We start from the raw sequence: 19,844 nt of genomic DNA on the forward strand, positions 1-19,844 counted from the left end.
TCTTCCTACTAGTGCCAGGTCAATGACCAATGGGTCTCTTTCATCTTATTTCAAAAACAGTGATACAAGATGTGTTTAATCTCATTCAATAAGTCATTTCCAGTTAATTTTCCACCTCTCAGAAAACTTAGTTTCGAGAAAGTAAAACATAAAACGTAATTACATGAAAGACGTATGACATACTGGGGAGTAACAAGTGCATGTGACAATTAAGAGTTGTGATTTACATACAACACAAGAAGAAAAGCAAAATCACTGTAATTTATTGCTGTGTCTCTGCTTTCCCAGTATAGCTACAGTATTGTGAGTAGCCACAAAGTGCCACCTTCTGGTTGAAAACTGTGCAACACCTCCTTTATTTCTTTTTAAATGCCATTTTATGGTGGACCTATAAAGCAACAGCAGCAGTTACAAAATGTCTGAGTAACCTTGAGAACGTAAAACAAGATCTGTGTACAGGCTGAATAAAAAGATGTTCAATTAATAGTGCACACTGTGTAACTTTAACAAACATCTTTAGTTGGAATTTTCTTGCAAACCTCAACAGAGATGCAACTCAGAGAGACCAAAAGTGAAATATATCTTCCTTTCACGGTTTAGTGAGGTGGTTTGCACCCTTGCAAACGATTTACAAAGTAAGAGAAATGTTGCGTGTGAGTACTAGGCATAAAATATTTCATTTTCTTACAGAAGGAGCAGTGAGGACACAGGAACCTAGAGGACACCCTGTTACCACCTTTCCCAAAGATGTACACCCTCAAGAATGGCAGTGGAAGCCTGGCAGCAAGCCACTCTTAACAATTCTTTTTGGTTGTTTTACAATACAAGCAATTTCTGACATTTCCCTTCCCGGCCTGTGAGCCCCACCCCAACTTGGCAGGATACAAGCCCACACCCTCTCGCTGAGTTCTCCCCTTAGGATTATTTACAGGATGCCTACAGATACGGTACAAACTAGAATGAAATGAATGATAGTTTGCATTTCCAGACACGCTCCTGTGGTTAAATAAACACACCACGCTGATTCTGCAGAATGGTTCACAATGAAGGTGACTCAGAAACATTTGCATCCGTAACCACAGAAACAGGCTTCTCACTGGATGGGGCGGGTTTGCTGACTCTGTCCTCAACAGCGGTTGGGGCCTCTGAAGTTGGAGGCATCGCATCCACAGTGAGTGAGGAGGCAGCGTCTGCCTTTGCAGTAGTCGTGATAGGGTCAGAAGGTGGGTTGCTGGGAAGTGGAAGGGAAGACAGCAGCTCCCCTGAGCCTACTGCAGAAGAGACCTCTGGAACCAAAGGGAATGACGGGAGGAACTCAGATGGCATGGGGAGAGGTGCAATGCCAGGTAAGTTTCGGGAAGACAAGGAAGGAAGAGGTGGCAAACCTAGGACAAAAATGGCACACATCATACATCTTCCTAGCACCAAAACAGCAGCAGTGATAGCCAAACAAACCACAACTTTTGTTTACCCCCAGTTGAAGGCCATGACAGAGTTAAGTATTTACTGTGATACCAGCGGCCCAGGAAGAAAGGTTCCCCTGGCTTCCAGGCTCCATGTGATTCAGCCCAGCACTGAGGGAAACCCAGCTCAGGGAAGAAACGATTCTCCTCGTCAGGGAAGACTGGGGCCCACACAGCAGGCAATGCATCTCCACTGAATGTCAAGTGGGAGAGCTCCCACTTGCCTCAGGCAAGCTGCAGGCTTATAGCTGCTGTCTCGACAGACAACAGAAAGAAGAGCTACAGGGGCTAACCGTTCTGTTCAGCCCCTCCTATTTGCCCCACCCTAGGTATGCAGCCTCTGTTTAAGTCCTGTGATAGAGAACAACCTATATTCTACCTGATGGATTTACTCTGATGATTTTACAATGCAGAATGAAGGAAAAGAATATTCTTTAAGAAACAAAGGAAAGGCGTGTTGTAAAACACAGGTTCAGGGTAACCACTGGGCTGCTGAAACACTTAATGCTCTCACTCAGTCAATTTCGAGAAAGGGCAGAGGAGGTGCCAGGAATATAGGATACAAAAGAAAAGACAAAGGGAGTGTGAAGACAGTAAATGGTAAGAGTTCACTAGTACTTTCTTTGTTTTTTAAAACCCTGAGCTGAGGAAATCCTGGTGGTATGGCGGTTAAGTACTACGACTGCTAACCAAAGGGTCAGCAGTTCAAATCTGCCAGGCGCTCCCTGGAAACTCTAGGGTCAGTTCTACCCTGTCCTGTAGGGTCGCTATGATTCGGAATCAACTCAACGGCACTGGGTTTGGTTTTTTTGGTTTGAGCTGAGGAACGAAGTCAGTTAACAGGATGGGTTAATGAATAAAGAGAGATAACGAGCATTACAACAGGGACATTTAAAATCCAGACGTAAGTGTGGCAGTGTACACCACAGTGTAATAAGATCATTAGCTGGCATCGCTGATGGGCCAAACCACTGAGATTTGCAATTCAAAATAACCCTGACATGCGGCCACCCCCAAGGTTTGAGGTGATCTGGGTAATCATTAACTATCAGAGCAGACTTGTAGGACACTCTGCTGCTTGGTTTTCATCAGTGTGTACAACTGAGCATAAACACTTTGAATATCTGCTACTTGTAGCTAAAACCACACACAGTTTTTATTATAACATTTGTTAATAAAGGAGAATATTTATCAAATAACAAGCCCAGCTGACTGATCAGAGGTGACAGTTTTGGTTATCTGCACTGAGACAGCCAAGGTTTCTGGGTCTGGGCTACAAATAACAGGCACGTTAGCCCCTGGTGGCAGTGGCCCAAACCCAAATAAAACAATGGGGAATTCATTCACCTCCTCTGGACGAACTGTACACCCTTCATCAATCAGTTACTGTACTGCTAAACCACTGTTCTTTATCTCTACAAATGGCTTTTAGTGGGACTTGAGCTGCCAGGATGCAGGAAGAGGAGAAAGAGGGTGGAGAGGCGGCCAGGCAGAGGAGGGAGGTGGGAACACTTGCCTGTAGCCTCGAAAAGCTCTTGGGTGGTCTTTGTACCCATGCCCTCATCTTCCTAGTCAAATATCCCCCTAAGATTCACAAAGATGTTTTTAAAGTTTTTTAAATAAAAGGATTAGTATTTATTTGAAGTAGCTGAAATTTGTTAAATCATTCTGTCCTTTCCGAAAAAACTGAAATGGAGGATCGGCTTTCCTGGCTGCAGTTTTTTTTATTAGAGAGGACGCTCCTAGGAGGGTAGGATCTGCAACGTACCCGGGTTCACGATTTCTGGTACGCCAACACCTGGCATGATGTGTGGTGCAGGGAGGTTGAGGTTGGGGAGGGTGGGCAGGTTAGGCAGTCCTCCTCCTGGTAATGGCATCAGACCTGGAGAGAAGACAAAAGAACAAAAGGTAAACCACTTCACCTGGGTGAAAAATGAGTCTCGTACACTGAAAAAGATACTGCCCACTTCAAAGAGAATACTGGAAACCACTTGATATGTGGCAGCTTTGTGTTATAATAACATTGTTGTTGTTCGGTGTCACTGATTTGGACTCTTAGCAACCCCACATGACAGAGTAGAACTGCCCCATAGGGTTTCTAGGCTGCAGTCTTTAGGGGAGCAGACCACCACCTTTTCTTCTGAGGAGCCAAAGGTGGGTTCAAACTACCAACCTTTCAGCTAGCAGCTGAGCATTTAACCTTTGCACCACCAGGGCTCCTTATAATAACAGTAACAAGAAAACCTAACTTAACTGAAATATATTTCTATACTTAAGTGATCAGATGGCTAAATGAACAAAGGTTAAAACAACGAACACTGCTAAAACACTGGAACAAGAATGACAATGGCCTGCCTGGCTGCCTTGGAGAAATGGCTGATTAGCTCAGCAAGTACGGCAGTAAATGGAACTGAATTTTTCACCGATGGTTGAAGTTTATAGTCTCTCTGAATGTCTTCTTTAAAAAAAAAAATTAAAAAATTTAAATTCTGAAAGTTTCAGACTTACAGTTGCAAAACAGCACGACGAACTCCCATGTATGCCTTTCACCCCAATTACCCACACTTCCCATTTCAGCATATTTGCTTTATCACTCAGTGTGCGTGCACATGCTTGTTCGATGGCTATGACTATATAACGGCATCTTTTAGTCATACAACGAAAGGCTCTCACAGAAAAGTACATTTGATCATTGAAATATTTGATTGTTATCAGCTGGATTAAGGTACTTGGTATTCACAGAAATAAAAAGAAAGTTAATTTAATATGAGAACTACTAAGACCCAAATAAGAAGCGCTATCTCCCAGGACACAGTGTCTATTCACATAAATATCAGAAAGACCTAACCAAGTGGGTGCCGAAGAACAAACTTTTCCACATTGCTTGCTCCTGCTCATGCTACATTGTGGGTGTTGGGAGGGGTGGGGGGGGGGGTGGTTAAGAAGTCCCAGGCCCTGTGGCTAACTAGCTGGGTGACTAACATCTGTTTGTCTGCTTAGGAGAGGTGCTACTTGCTCTCACTTATCACAAAGTCACTGCAGAGATAAAATGCCACTAAAAAACCTAAAAGTCACTACCTAGGTATAAGATTTTTTTCATTATTTTTTAAGATGCCAAGTATGAACAATGCTATTATCATTACACACATCTTGAATCCTCTGCTGCTTACCTGGTAATGTAGTAGCTGGGTTTATTGGTGGCACAGAAGTGAGGGACTGGTTTACTTGCGGTGATAATAATGGTACTGTTGGTATGCCTGAAATAAAAGCAAATTTTAAAAAACTTCTAATAAACTCAGTGGACAAAAAGAGCCACAGACTCTATGAAGACAATCTTCAGTGCCTCCCCCTTCCCGATTGTCAGGTTTTCATTCAGTGTCAGTCCTGACTTCTGGCTGCATCACCAACCACACACATCTGTCATAGTTGATCTACCTACTCTGCCTACAGCCCTTACAGAAGACTGTGAGCAGAGCCGGGGCCAAGAGGGCAGAAGGCTCTGCCATCCCACCCCCAGGCTAAGCTCACTGGACAAGAGATTTACAGCTGAGCTAAGCAGGGCTAGATCAGAAAACTGGAAACCTGGAAATGGGACATAAAGAGTCACATCAATCTCTACTGGGCTCTTGACCTGACAGACCATGTAAACCTGGGGTTGCTGGGGGCCTGTGCCCTGTGACCAATGAACACTGGTCTGGAGGACAGGATAAAGGCAGATGGCCTGAAAGAGACAAAAGAGCATGTGGACCTCCAGAAATGGAGAGTGACTTGGCTTTCTGAATCTCCATTTCCTTGACCATAGGTTCTATGACATTCCTTTGAAGTCTTCTAATACATTCAAAATTTTACTGGTGTTAGCTTAAGAAGATTAAATTATTCATATACAAATAACCTTCGGGCACCATCTCTAATAAAGAGCTATCTATTAGTGTTTAACACCTACTCAAGTGGGAGGTTTGCAGATGCCTAAACAATAGTAATACTGTACGTAGATTCTAGATTGTCTTACCGAAGTCCGTTTAAATACCGTAGCAGGAATGCATTTTGCTTAAAAGTATGAATCAACCATTTTCAGATAATCTTTAATTTATTTACTCACCCATTTACTTTTCTGCAAAAATTGGAGGCATGCAAAGTAGAAAAAGCCTAGCTGAAGCATTTGCAAAGTTTCTACTAGATCCCTGGCTATGTTATTCCACTCAAATGTCAGAAACTCTTCTACATTCTGAACCAAACTGTTAGGTACTGTGTGGATTATTAAGTGGTCACATACAATAGCGATGCTTTAATTTTTTATATTTGTCTTTGAATTTTGGTTTTTAGAAATTTATAGCAGCTTGGATTGGCTATCAAATTTCCACTAGTTCTTAATAAAGTCTTTAACATAGTTTCTTTTTGTCCTTAAAGGGTAGAAACACTCATGGTCTCAAAAGGAACAAAGTGGATCTAAACTGGAAATTCTAAATCCGAGGCCCATGAACAGGCTTCATGTAGTGTGTGGAGCTCCTGAAATTGTAGGTAACATTTGTGCGTATGTGCATTTGGGGGGAAGTGAGTTCTTTGCTTTCATCAGATTCTCAACGGGTTGGGGTGGATGGTTGGTTTGTTCAGTCAAGTTTTGGGGGGACACCTAGATATCGTTCTAGGCACTGAGGCACTTTACAGTATGAAGGAAACAGAAATCTCTAGTTTCATTGAATTTATATTCTAATGAGACGCAGGAGATGAAAGGGAAACAAACAAGTAAAAAACACAGCATGTAGACAGTGATAAATCTTCTGCAGAGAATTCAAGCAAAGGAGGACAGGGGTGTGAGCGGGTGCACCAAAAAGGTCATACTGATCAACGCCATTTCAAAATGATATATTTATCTTTCTAAAAATTTCATAATCCAAAATATTTCAAATCCACAGAAGAGTTTAAAAAAATACATTTTTATATTTCTAAAGTTACTTCTTGGGCGTCTGTGCAAGCAATATAATTAAAAGTGAAGACAGAATAATAAATGCTTAACGAAAAAAAGTTGTTTCTAATATGTCATGCTAGAAACATTTTAGTATTTTTAAACTGATTTACTCAAAATGAAAATGCTGATTTCTCTTAAGTCTCTTTTGAGCAATTATTGTTTTATTTACACTTTAATTTTAATATTCAGGAAACAATTTCCCTGCAGTCTAACAAAGCCAGGGATCTCAGTAAATGTGCTTATGAGAAAATACAGAGATAGCAATAATGCAAGGAGGAGAGATTTAAAATAGGTCAAAAATAAACTGGGACTTGAAGAGAAATGTCACTTATTGCAAAGGTTAGAAGAGCTGCCACGTGGCACTGGAGCACCCTTATTCTAAAACAGTTATCAATTGTTGCCTTAGGAAGTACCCCAACCCACCTTTTACTAAGTCTATTCAGGGATAAACTGAGAACCATCTGAGGGGAGGTAAAAAAATCATAATATTATAAAAAAGAATTTGAACACTACTTGAATGAAATAAACTTTAAGATTCCTTCCACCTGTATCTATGATTAGATACTAACGACATTAATATTTAATTCCATCTGGGAAATGTTCTAAAACTGGACTGTGATGACGACTGCACAACTCTATAAATTTACTAAAAATCATTAAATTGTATACTTAAAACGAGTTAATGTTATGGTATGTAAATTGTATCTTGATGGAGCTGGAAAAAGAGCCAGCAAGAAGTAGGGGGTGGAGAGGTATGTTACCATGCTGATAACTGGTGAAGCTGGGTGACAGGTAATGGAGGTTCATTATACTACCCCTTCTACTTTTGTGTATGTTTGAAATTTTAAATAATAGGAAGTTAAAATTTTTTAATTTCGATTCTTGGGGGAAAAAAACTAAGACCCTGAAAAGAGCTAAGACTGAAACCCAGGGGGCCAACTCCAGATACTATACTCTTAACCTTACTTCATCTTGGTGGGCTATTTTAAACCCACCCTGAAACAAAGTGAGGTATAACTAAATTTTCAATCTCATTCCCGCTGAATCGATTCCGACTCATAGCGACCCTATAGGGCAGAGTAGAACTTCACAGAAGCAGACTGCCACATCTTTCTCCCATGGAGCAGCTGGTGGGTTTGAACCCCCAGCAGACCTTTCAGTTAGTAGCCGAGCACTTAACCACTGTGCCACAAGGGCTTCTAAATTTTGAATACAAATATTAAAAGAGCTAAAAAATAAAAGGTGCTAATGAAATAAAACTATGTCAGTATTTCATTCACTTACTCAAGATTTACTGAATATAAAATATATTCTTATATTCTGAAAACCATAAAATAAGAGACTATGAAGATTTCTTAACATGCTAAGAACTGCATCATCTGACCCAGGGATCTACCCTACATAAGAAAACATATGTCTGCCCCAAAACCTGTACACGAATATCCACAGCAGCATTATTCACAACAGTCAAAACTCACGTCTTCCTCAGCTGATAAACCCAATGTGACACATTCACAGAATGGAATATTATTCAGCCATAGAAAGGAATGAAACAATGACTCATGCTGCATCATGGATGAACCCTGAAAACATTATGCCAAGTGAAAAGTCAGTCACAAAGACCATCTATCGTATGATTCTATTTGTATGAAATGTCCAGAAAAGGCAAATCCAGAGAGACAGAAAGTAGATTAGGGGTTGCCTATGGGCATTGGGCGAACATGGAGTGGCTGTTAATGGGTACAGGGTGTCTTTTTTGAGGTAATGAAAATGTTCTGAAACTGACTGTGGTGATGGCTGTACAACTATGTGAATACACTAACGAAGCACTGAATTATGCACTTTAAATGGATGGTATGTGAATTGTATCTTAACACTGTTAAGAAGGAGCCCTGGCGGCACAGTGGCTAAGTGCTCGGTTGCTAGCCAAAAGGTTGGCAGTTTAAACCCTCTAGCAGCTCCACTGGAGAAAACTGTCGCAGCGCACTTCTGTAAAGATCATAGCCTTGGAAACCCTACAGGCAGTTCTACTCTGTCCTGTAAGGTCACAATGAGTAGGAATGGGCTCAGTGGCAACAGGTTTGTTTTTAACACTGTTAATAAAAATAAGACAATACTAAAAAAAAAAAAGGACTATATCATGTAGAACAAAGAATAAAGAAGAGAGAGAAGGGGAGACATGTCCCCTGAGCAAGACTGAGCCCCTAAGAAAGGAACAGTATCACTTTTGTATCCCCAGTGGCTTCTACTTAGAAGACATACACGTGTTTGCTGAGTAAACAAAGCAATTACACAAAATTTAAAGGTAGATTCCTGACTCCAAAAGTTGTAGACTCTAAGAGAAATATAGGGTCTAAAATTCACAGAGGTGTCAATGCTGGCCAGTGTGTGCATGGTAATTCAGCACCAGCTTATGAGGACTGGGCCTGTGTGTCCATGGAGAGCACATTCACAGTTTTCAAGGTACACTGGCATTATTTTGTAAATTTCTATAGTTGAGAATATCATGAAAAACAAAGCAGGATGAAAACAATATACATTTCTGCACACCTGTACTGAGAACACTGCTGACGGCTGGTGGAGCTGAGCTAATAGAAAGTCCAGACAGACTCTGTTCAATTCCTGTAGTTCCTGGTGGTGACAAAGACGGGGGATTCACTGAGGACAGCTGGACCTTTCAAAAAAAAGAAAGAAAATTACTTGAATTTACTTTAAAGAAAATACAAATACTGGCTTTTACCTGTCTTACAGATACATTTTTTAATCATATACTACTTGTCAAAAGTTTCCACCTACACTTCTGCCTTCAGACACTCCTTCCTCACTGTGATACATGCTGGGGATCATGCACTGTCAATTCCACGACGCCATGTCACTGGCATCATCCTACCCCCAGTTACACACAGAATTCTTACTACTTCCTCTCTAGAGGGAGATTCCACTCTCTCCTCCTTCCTAACTGCTTGACTCAAAAGTCATTTGACTCTACCCTTAAAATTCTACTGCTTTTCTCTTCTCTCTGAATTTCCGGCCGGTTTTTCTTTAAAACTTCCATTGCTCGTGGAAGCAATCACCTTGAAGTCTTAACACCATGACAGATTCCTTAGAAGATTCTCAAGATTTCTAATCATGAGTCCACTTAATCTTTCCTCACCAATGAATGAATGGTGCAGCCATATCTCCACCTTCAGGGAAAAAAAGGGGCCTCTATATGGACTCTACAGATGGGCTGTCTCATCTCACTTCTGAATACTCTATCTTCCACCACTTGGTACATTCCTACACAATTTGTATTTTGGCCCTTCCCCTAGCTACCGTTTCACTCTCTGATGTTCTCAGACTGCACATAGAGGCCCATGGGGGGCAGGATGCCCTGAGTGGGGCAGTAGATATGGTGGTAGGAGTCTGGACATGTAACCACACTAGTTTTGGCTGTGAGATAATGGGCTTGGGGGGCTTAAACATCTCAGTAGCTCCCACTCACTTCCTCTAGAATTGGGGATGGTCAAACTGTGTACCACAAAACAACAGGGCAGTAGCCCTCACTTTACAACTGTACCAGTTTTTTTCGTTTTTTTTTTTTGGGGGGGGGGCCTCGGTTTTTATTTAGCTGTGTAAGAATTAACTGTCCCTGGATACCTCTTACAAAGAAACATTTTAAAAACTGTGTTGTTGTTTTTAGTTGCCTTGAGTCAATTCCAACTCATGACGATGTCACATGTGCAAAACAGAACTACTCCGTAGGGTTTTAAAGGCTGTGACCTTTCAGAAACAGATCACCAGGCCTATCTCTTAAGGCATCTCTGGGTGGGTTTGAACTGCCACCCTTTCAACTAGTAGTCAAGTGCATAACTGCTCTTATTCCTTAAAAAAAGGAGCCCTGGTGGTGCAAGTACTTGGCTGCTAACCAAAGGCTGGTGGTTCAAACCCACCAGCAGCTCCACAGGAGAAAAGACCTGGTTATCTGCTCTGGGAAAAATTACAGCCTAGGAAGCCCTATGGGGCAGTTCTGTTCTGACCTATAAGGCTGCTGTGTGTCAGAACAGACTTGACAGAAAACAACAACTATATTCCTTCAAATGCCTCACTGTGATCCTGTAATTGCCCCTCACTCACCTTCCACCCCTCCACCACCCGCCAGACACTTAGCTCTCCTTGCTTTCTCAATCAAGCTTCTTGAAGGAGCAAGTAGTAGCCAACCAGTAAACCACTTGCTGTCAAGTCAATTCTGACTTAGGGCAACCCATGCGTCTCAGGGTAGAACTGCCCTCCATATCATTTTTCATGGCTGTGACCTTTCGGAAGCTGATTGCTAGGCTTGTCTTCTGAGGTGTCTCTGTGTGGGTATGAACTATCAACCTTTCAGTTAGTAGCCCAGCACTTAACCATCTGCACCACCCAAGGACTCCTAAGCACTAGCTGTTACCACCTTATCATCCCTCACATTCACTCTGTATCTTCTGTAATCTGATATTTGCACCCTGTCAAGTCTCTGAAACTGCCCTAGCCCAGGACATGCTTTTTTTTCATGCCCTCTCTCACCTGATCTCTCTGCAGCAGCTGACAGTGTTAACTATGCCCTTTATCTGGAAGCTCTGTTCTCCATTTGGATTTCTCCTCCAAAAGTTCCTTTGCTGGATCCTTCCCTACCCGTGCATTTAAATACTAGAGTTTTTCGAGATTCTCACTTCAGTCCTCTGACCTCCAACTAGGTTAAGTTACCCTCTCTTCACAGATGATTCCCCAATCTGTATCTCTTAGCCCTGCCCTCATTCCTGAAATCCGGACCATTATATCTAACTTCCACCTGCATGTCCTGGAAGTATCTCAAATTCAGCATGCTCAATATTAACTCATTATTTGCCCAATCTCAATTAGTGCTACCACCAAACATACGAACACTTGGCTTGTTTTAGTGGAAACTCTACCATGTACTCAGGTAGCAATGCTGTCTTACCTCCGTAAATCCATCTTTAAGAGGAGTAATAGGTGTAGCAGTCATCTGTCCTGGTAGAGAAATTTTCTTTCCTTCTTCAAATGGGCGTGTAGGTATTCGATGCAAATAGCCATATCCAATGCCACATCCTAGGCTATAAAAATATTTTTTCTTAAAGTTATTAATCACAGCTTGCATTTTTTGAGATGTTTGAAATATAAAAACAAATAAAATTCCATTATTTTAAATAATGTCATCTTATCAGAGGTCTCCCCTGACCACTACCCTTACTCTCCTTTATTTTTCTTTGACCTTTTATAACCATCTGACACACTGCTTATTTGTTTATTGTCTGTCTCCCCCAATAAAATGTATGTTCCTGGAGGGCAAACACCTTGTTTTGTTTACTGGCTAAATGGTTCCTGGCACATGGTAGGCACTTAATAACAATTTGTTGAATGAATGACAAACAGCTTTCTACCAAAGAGCTCAAAGCACTTTGGTATGACGATGTCATTTACACATCGCAGAACTTGACACAAATCAGTCACATATGTTTAATCCAGATTCCACTTCTAATTCATCCTCCCACTGCCACCAGAGACATCTTCCTAAAAAATGTGATCATATTGCTTCTTCACTTAGTCTGTTGGCCTCTCAATATTCCTTTCTCCATCTTCCTTTTGGGGAGTTACTTCCCTGCTGCTGCAATGCAATGCTGGTAGGAGTGACAATTAGGGTGCCTGGTCTGTTCAAACCAAGGAAGTGGCTCAAGACTAAAGATAGGCCAACCAACCTCTTTTGCCCAGGGCTGCAAATCTTGGTTGTAACAGAAAACTGAAAATGGCTTTATCCCCTCAGTGGAATGCTGATAAAATTGTCAATTAGTCTTTGCTATCTAAATCCCTAGAAATGTCCTGAGCCTGGTTCTTCAGCTGTTTCTTTGACTTTATGAGCTAGTCCATATCAATAAATTCATTTCTGCTTATGACAGTAACAGTAGGTTTCTACTCTTTGGAACCAAGGAACTTCCTACTGATAAATTATCACAGTCCCAGTGCCAAAAGTATATCCAAATTCCTGACTGTGGTATTTAGGGCCCTCGGTGAGCAGTTCCAACTTACATTTCCAACATGATTGGTTCTATTTGCCAAATTACTTGACACTTTTTGAGTAGGCCATGTACTTATACCTCTGTGCCGTTCCTCTGCCAAGGCATCTATTTTCTCCATGGATACCCCCACCACCAAAAGTGGACAGTGGCCAGCTTCAGATCTTCCTTATCCAAAGCTGATTTGCAACATGATATCTCATACTACAAAATTACTTGTTCTTTCTTCTCTCACTTTTCCTGCTTTCTATCATCAAAACTGCAATTCCCACAGTGGTCTGGATCTCAGAGGGATTTAGAGGAAGAAAGTAAGATTAAATAATTCATACTGTTCAAGGGTGCCCTTTCAGAGGTAGCTGCACTTTGAAACAAGATGTTTATTAATCACGATCACGAAGTAGTGACAGAGAAGGTACTTGAGGCAACAGCAAGACCCTTTCTAAATTTAAAGACACCCCATAAATGAAATTGCGGGAAATATGATGCAATGAATGAAATGTGGTCAGCCTCTGGGAAAGAACGAAAATCTGGGTAAAAATATACCATATGCATGCTTGAAGGGCAGACTCAGGAAAATGGCCTGTACGGGCCTGAACAAAGCAATGGCTAATTAACAGTATTGAGCTTGTCAAAAAGAAAAATGTTTTCCACAGAAAAGGTATAATCAGCACTGAGTCTAAATAAAAAAAAGCCCCAAAGGACAAGAATGTAGTAATGTTTAATCACCTTAAATAAAAATTAAAGAAGTAGAAATGTTCTTTGCTACTGGACTCCACCATTCCTAATCTCTTCTTGCATTCTGATTCCATGTTCACCAAGCACTCTTGTGGCACTAATCTGATCCGAGAATTCTCCTAACTGGAAAAGGGGGATTTTTCTACGGTAAATTTTAAAAGTGCCACTTTAATGAATATACGGCTTCTTTGCAAATTTAGTTTATATGAGGCAGCTCTTCTGAATCAATCAATTTTGAATACCCTGAGGAGATCATATTTCTGGGTGTTCACAAACCTGGATAGTGGACGATAATAACTTGATAATTACCTAAAAAGACCAGATTCATAAACAATACTTCCACCTCACTTTTCTCAAATGGCAACAAGGTAGAATTCTGGCAGTGAAATATGCTCAGTTAAAGAATCTCACATGGTATGGGTAAAGATATTCTGGCCAAATAAAGGGTTTACCTGCTTCCATCAGCTAAGTCATCCTTTTCCCGGCAAGGGTTGGATCTTTTACAACTCATTTAGGAAAGCTTCCAAATCTGAAGTTTTCCTATGATTATGGCTTATGCTCTATAATTCCTCAAATATAAAAAGATTGTTAGCTGTTAGATCAGTAAAGAAAAGAACTATAGTGTATATACCATATTTCCTTAGATGTGTGCTTTTGAAAAATGAATTGTTGGTTTAGATATTCTAGGTCAGCTCTTTTCTTGAGAGGATCTTGTAATAAACCAATAGCTTCTTGCAAAATAAAAACAATCGGTGTTTACAACACATCTGTATAGGAAGTTGAAGTAATCGTAACTTAGTGTAAAAAATGACCTTACCTGCCTTCTCCACCCCATGCAGAATTTGGTGTGATAATCACCTCTCGACAGTTATCAGTGTCTGTGTTGTACACATAAAGTTTCAATGGTTTTGCTTCATGTGTTTCAATAAGGCTGAAAAGATCTTCAGACTGCAAAAGCATCATAGGAGAAAAACATATTTATGTTACTCTACTTTAGAGCAGTGGCTCTCAAACCTGGCTACTCTCAGAATACCTGGGAAACTTAAAAAAAAAAAAAAAAAACCCAAAAAACAGATTCTGGGCCCTGCCTCAGACATACAAATCATTTATTAAAACTGATACACCAAGCAAAGTTTAATCCAATATATTAGCTACCTACAATGTGCATGACCTTGTCCCCAACTCCGTTAAGACCTAGTCAGTATTCCTAGTAAAACTCTTCCACATCCAAGCTCTACATATTCTACTTTTATTATCCAATATTAAAACCTGGTTATCAGGGCATCTTATTTTTTCCTTTCATTTTTGATTTAGCAACGTATACTTCCACTAGCTACTGGATGAGGAAACAGATGTGACTAATATAGTCAAAAGGAGCCCTGGTGGTGCAAGGGGTTAAGCACTCAGCTGCTAACCAAAAGGTTGGCAGTTCAAACCAGCCAGCTGCTCTGTGGCAGAAAGACCTGGTGATCTGCTTCTGTAAAGATTACAGCCAAGAAAACATCATGGGGGAGTTCTACTCTGTCACTTGGGGTCACTACGAGTCAAAAACAACTCAACGGCAAACAATAACAGCAAAACATAGTCAAGCTAATTTTGTCACCTTAAAAAACAAAAAGACCAAAACAGGGATTTAATTTAGTCTTGAGGTTACATAAGAAATTTCTGTATGCCATACACAAAATCTTTGGAATTGCCACACTGACGTGTGTTTTTCCTCACAGCTATGCCTAGTAAGAAACCTCCCAGATGTCCCATTAAGCACCCTGCAGCATAAGCTATCTTGACTAGCAAAGACCTAAATTTCTACTTTAAATGCAAAGTCTGCGGATATACTTTTGAACTCAAAAATCAATGAGAAAATGTTATATACGTTTTATTATTAATAAATACACTAATTACCTCATTCATGACTGTATCTGCTCCAATGATATAATCACTGTGAGGTCTAAGACCTGCTAGAGCCGCAGGAGAATTGGATTCCACTTCCTAGGATGACCAAAAAAAAACAAAAACCCAGAATTAATATATAGAACATAAAATAATTTTAACAGTCCACAGTTCTTAATTACAGTGACAAAAAAAAAAAAACCTAAATCCCTGTCTTGTTAGAGATAATGTCAGAAACTCCAGAATACACATGATTTAAAAATCCTAAGCATAAACATTAGAGAACATTTAAAAAATATTTAAAAATACTACTAGTATCTGCTTTAATATGGATAAATTATAGCTGCTTCTCTTCCTCAAGCTTTTTCTTTTTAATCCCTATTTCAAAAGTAATGCATGCTGATTTTCAGAAACTAAAAACAGTCAAATAATAATCCTAATTAAAAAAACACTACAATCTTACCAAACCCGAGATAAACACTGTTAAAAGACATTTCTACATTGTCTTCTTAAACTAGAAGGAACGGCTCAGTTAATACTTACCAACACATGCCAAACATTTTCATTTGCCCCATCAAAGCTGCAGAAACGAATGCTCACTCCCAACAAGCCCTGGCCACCCCACATATTGCTTGGTGTGACTGAGGTCTCTCTCAGTTCCAGTGTTTTGCTGCTGTAGATAAGCATTTTTACAGGTTTTTCAACATTTGCTTTCAGTAGATCCTTAAGAGTATCATTGTCTTTATTCTGTGAACACACAGAAATAATTTTCCTTAATAGATACAAACAATGTTAACCAATCTTAGTTTAAGTATCCTATGGGCCTACAATAGTAATATTAATAATCAATATAAATAAAACATTCAATAGGCAAGAAGTAAAGCATAACTGTTTTTAAGCTCGCAAAGAAAAAGAGCTTCACTAACATTCAGAGGTTCCTCAAAGTAAAAGAATGTTAAGAAATTAGGTTAGCAACAACTTCATCTGACTTTTTTTATTAGTTGACTATGAATTACGGAATTTGCAACCCAACACTATTAGGAGTGATCTAGGGCTTAAAAACAAATTATTTCATAAAAAGTCACATTACTAGCAAATCTGGGACAACTTTGGTTTTTAAATCTAAAACATTTGCTGGGGTTGAAGTTTGATTTTGGACTGTACTCCTACATATATATTTTATTATGTTATTAGAAACTGGAAGGAAAATAAATGGAAACAGTATGCTAAATATTTCATTACATAAATGAATAAGGGCCATTATATGGGACATGTTGATAAGAACTAAAATGTTAAGACTGTTTTGAGAAAATAAACTAACCAAGAAGCTACTGCATAAGAATTTTCTTTGCTGAGATTACATAATTTCCTTCTTATGGGACTTTACCATGGGTAAACCAAAAGCAATTTATAAAAAATAGTTCTAACTCTACACTTTTGGAGCACATCTCTCTGATTCTAGTAAAATTATTTGTATATCGTGGATCTTAGTTTCAAGAAAAATAACAAGTTATTTGCGAATGAGTCTTTACTATTCCATTTATCAACCTACAAAAAGCAAATATTTCAGTCTTAATTACCTCTTCCTGCTCACAAAAATTAAGTATTTAACATAAGAGGTACAAGTCTCCCATGATTCTACCCACCCAAGGTAGTTTAGTGTCTGAGCTATTTTAGACTTGACGTACTAGTATTTTTAATAACACACAATTATTTTTACAAAAGAGGCACTATACACAATGTTTTATAACTTGCATTTTCACTGGGTAACTTCCCCTGGACATTCAAAAGCACATTTTCTAAAGACCCTTTTTTTTTTTAATAATAAACATCAATCCCACATATATTTAAAAATACCATTTCCATAGGATTACAAAATACTATGGGCAAAACTACAAAAGGCTAAACTTACCAATCTTGAACCATTAATAGAAACAATAAAATCGAAGAATGGCTCCAGTCCAGCTCTATGTCCTGGCGAATTTTCTTGCACCTGTAAAAACAAAAATGCCAAATATAAAAACTGAAAAGCTTAACTAAAAATTTTAAGCTGAACTTAAAAAGCTATTTCTTTTCAGTGAAAATAGATAAACTGCATGTATAATGAAATACAGGTACAAACTGTTCTCACTTCTCTTCGTCTTTCCCAGAAAATGCCCTTCCTGCCCTCTAAATTCTACTCATTCTTCCAGTTCATCTCCCCCATGAGGTTTGCACTTTATAGTTGCATTTCACTCCACTTCTCACTTTTTTTTTTTTTTTGGTGGGGGGGCGTCCTTCTAGCACTCAACCCCTGACATACCAAAAAACTCACTGCCATCTAGTCAATCCCAACTCGTAGCCACCCTATCAGACAGAGTAAAACAGTCCCATAGGGTTTCCAAGGCCGTAAATTTCTACAGTAGTAGACTGCCACATCTTTGTCCCGTAGAGGGCTGGTGGGTTCAAACTGCCAACCTTTTGGTTAGCAGCTGAGCTCTTAACCACTGCACCACCAGGGCCCCTGGTCCATGACACAGCAGACATTAAACCATTATTACTGAATGACAAGTTCACACTAATTTCGTGAGCATTTATTCCGTTAACTAGTTCTGGCAAGGCACTATTCAGTTAAACACAGTCACTGACCCCAGGAAACTTACAGCCTGTTGGGGGAGAGGTGTGAAGAGGAAGGAGAGCCAGAGGACACACGGCCCTCTAATCACTATACAAAGTTCTAAGAAGATGATTAATTCTGATTAAAGAGGCTTCACAGAAGAAAAAAAATGACATTTGAATTGTGCTTTCAAAACGAACATTCAAAGGTGAAGATGGATAGGGGATAAGGAAGGACAGTTCAAAGCCGAAGAAATAATATGAATAAAAAGACAGAAGAAGGAGTTTGAAAAATGAGGATCATAATTTAGTGTAGCTAATTTTTTTTTTTTTTTAAACAACAGGGTGGTGTGGGACAGAATTACAGACTGTGAAAACCAGAACTGCCCCAGAAATCCTCTAATCCAGGGGATCTTAAACTGGGGTCTGTAGATGGCTTTGGGAAATACCTGCAAGTCCCGAAATTATACGGAACATTTTTTATGAACGAGCAGTTTTCAGGGTGTAAAGATCCATGGCTTTCATCAGAATCGCCAAGGATTTTTCTACGACCCAAAGAAAATGTAAAAGCCACGGATTTTGTGCAATTCTTTCATCTTACAGGTGAAAATACCAGTCTGTGACGTGCCTTTGGTTCCATAGCTGGCTAGTGGCAGGGGTGAAACTCAAAAGTCCATCTCCCAGATGTAAGTCCACTGAGAAAGTGGGAAAGAAGGGTGGGGCCAGATTACAAAGAACCCAAGAAAGATTAAGGTTACTTAGCTTCTCAACAATTCAGTATTAAGCATTCCAAATAGAAATGGATTAAAATAAACTATTAAATTTTCTAAATTTAGTAGACAACAATAGTAATAATAGTATCACAAAAAAAGTCAATACAATCAACTCTGCATTTCTTTTTTTAAAATATTCTTTAAAATGTTTAAAGAATTTTTTATTCTGCTTGACGTTATTAAGTACTGATTTTCTACAATACCACAAAGAGTTGTAATAGTCAATACTGGTTATACAAATTATAGATACACATTCAGTCATACTTAAAGCTGTGTAGCTATTTACACAGTAAAAATTCATTTTAATGCTTTCAAAATGGAACCCAGATTGTTCCCAGAATGCTTCTCTCTAATGCCAGACAACATCCATCAGAATAGGTCATTACTTCTTAGACTATTACCTTTTAATTATTTATTTAAAGCTGAATTATACAATAATTTCCTCTGAAAAAGTAAAACCTTATTTTCATGTGTCACAGTAAAAGAGTCACTCATTACAAAAGTAGTTTAATGTTTAGCTTACTAAAACTTTTTAATCTCAGTTTATATAAATTTTCCTACAAATGTGGGACTAAATTGTTTTTGTAAATTAAACAAGTTAATTAAATATCAAAGGGATTTATTATTTAAAGGTGTCAGCACTAATAAAAATAATCAGTGAATATTTTGTTTAGTTTCTTTATATTCAGTTTTCCTAAATGGTGGGTGAGTGATTTTATATTCTATATATTATCAAACAAAATGTCCAGAACTCAGAATAGCTTTCTCCTCAAATGCCTACTCAGAAAGGTAAATGGTAATGTCCTGAAGCTATAATGAGAAGAAACGTGAGATCAAGTCACAGCTAGGAGGGAAAAGCCATAATCTACTAGCTGTGAACTGCCCGTACACTGGGTGTCTATCAATTAGATGTGAAATGAAAGAGGCGGCTCAGCACAGATCCTTAGGAATCCCCACCCCCCCTGCCAGTGAAGTTTCTTATTTTCTAGTACAAATCTAATCTTTTAATTCTTTGACTATTTCTAACTGACCACTTATAGTATTTTTATTTAGAGCCTACCTAGTTCACTGATAAATTTCAAGACTTCTCCACTTAGGCCACCACAAGTTTTAAAACAGCTAAAGACGGCACTTTTGTAATGTCGTCACCAACTTAGAAAGCTGACCCCATATACTGATTCTTATCATGCCACCTTCCAAGTATAAAGTTTTATCACAATTTGTTCGAAATGGAAAGTTTCCAATACCATTACAAGCATTCTCCCATACCTCAAAAAGGACTCAGTAGCTTCAATGTTAATTCTAAAATAAATAAACGCAAATGACTGCCTAATTCTATTTTTCCATTTCCATTTGCTGGAAACATTTTTAGAAA

At 39.2% G+C, this 19,844-nt stretch overlaps 1 protein-coding gene across 1 annotated transcript in view; it reads right to left on the minus strand.

Moving 5' to 3' along the window:
* Positions 1-242: 242 nt before the first annotated feature.
* Positions 243-19,844, minus strand: part of GORASP2 (golgi reassembly stacking protein 2) — a 36,984-nt gene continuing 17,382 nt past the window's right edge. Inside the window, exons 2-10 of the mRNA XM_064287011.1 lie at positions 17,014-17,094; positions 15,645-15,848; positions 15,114-15,200; positions 14,029-14,159; positions 11,387-11,519; positions 8,980-9,103; positions 4,634-4,720; positions 3,232-3,345; positions 243-1,385 (exon numbers count right to left, since the gene is read on the minus strand). Coding sequence (XP_064143081.1) covers positions 1,039-1,385; positions 3,232-3,345; positions 4,634-4,720; positions 8,980-9,103; positions 11,387-11,519; positions 14,029-14,159; positions 15,114-15,200; positions 15,645-15,848; positions 17,014-17,094 — 1,308 coding nt within the window. The 3' untranslated portion in view covers positions 243-1,038. The remainder of the gene's footprint in view (positions 1,386-3,231; positions 3,346-4,633; positions 4,721-8,979; positions 9,104-11,386; positions 11,520-14,028; positions 14,160-15,113; positions 15,201-15,644; positions 15,849-17,013; positions 17,095-19,844) is intronic.

The sequence above is a fragment of the Loxodonta africana genome, chromosome 6, assembly GCF_030014295.1.
Source record: "Loxodonta africana isolate mLoxAfr1 chromosome 6, mLoxAfr1.hap2, whole genome shotgun sequence".
NCBI classification, from domain to species: domain Eukaryota; kingdom Metazoa; phylum Chordata; class Mammalia; order Proboscidea; family Elephantidae; genus Loxodonta; species Loxodonta africana.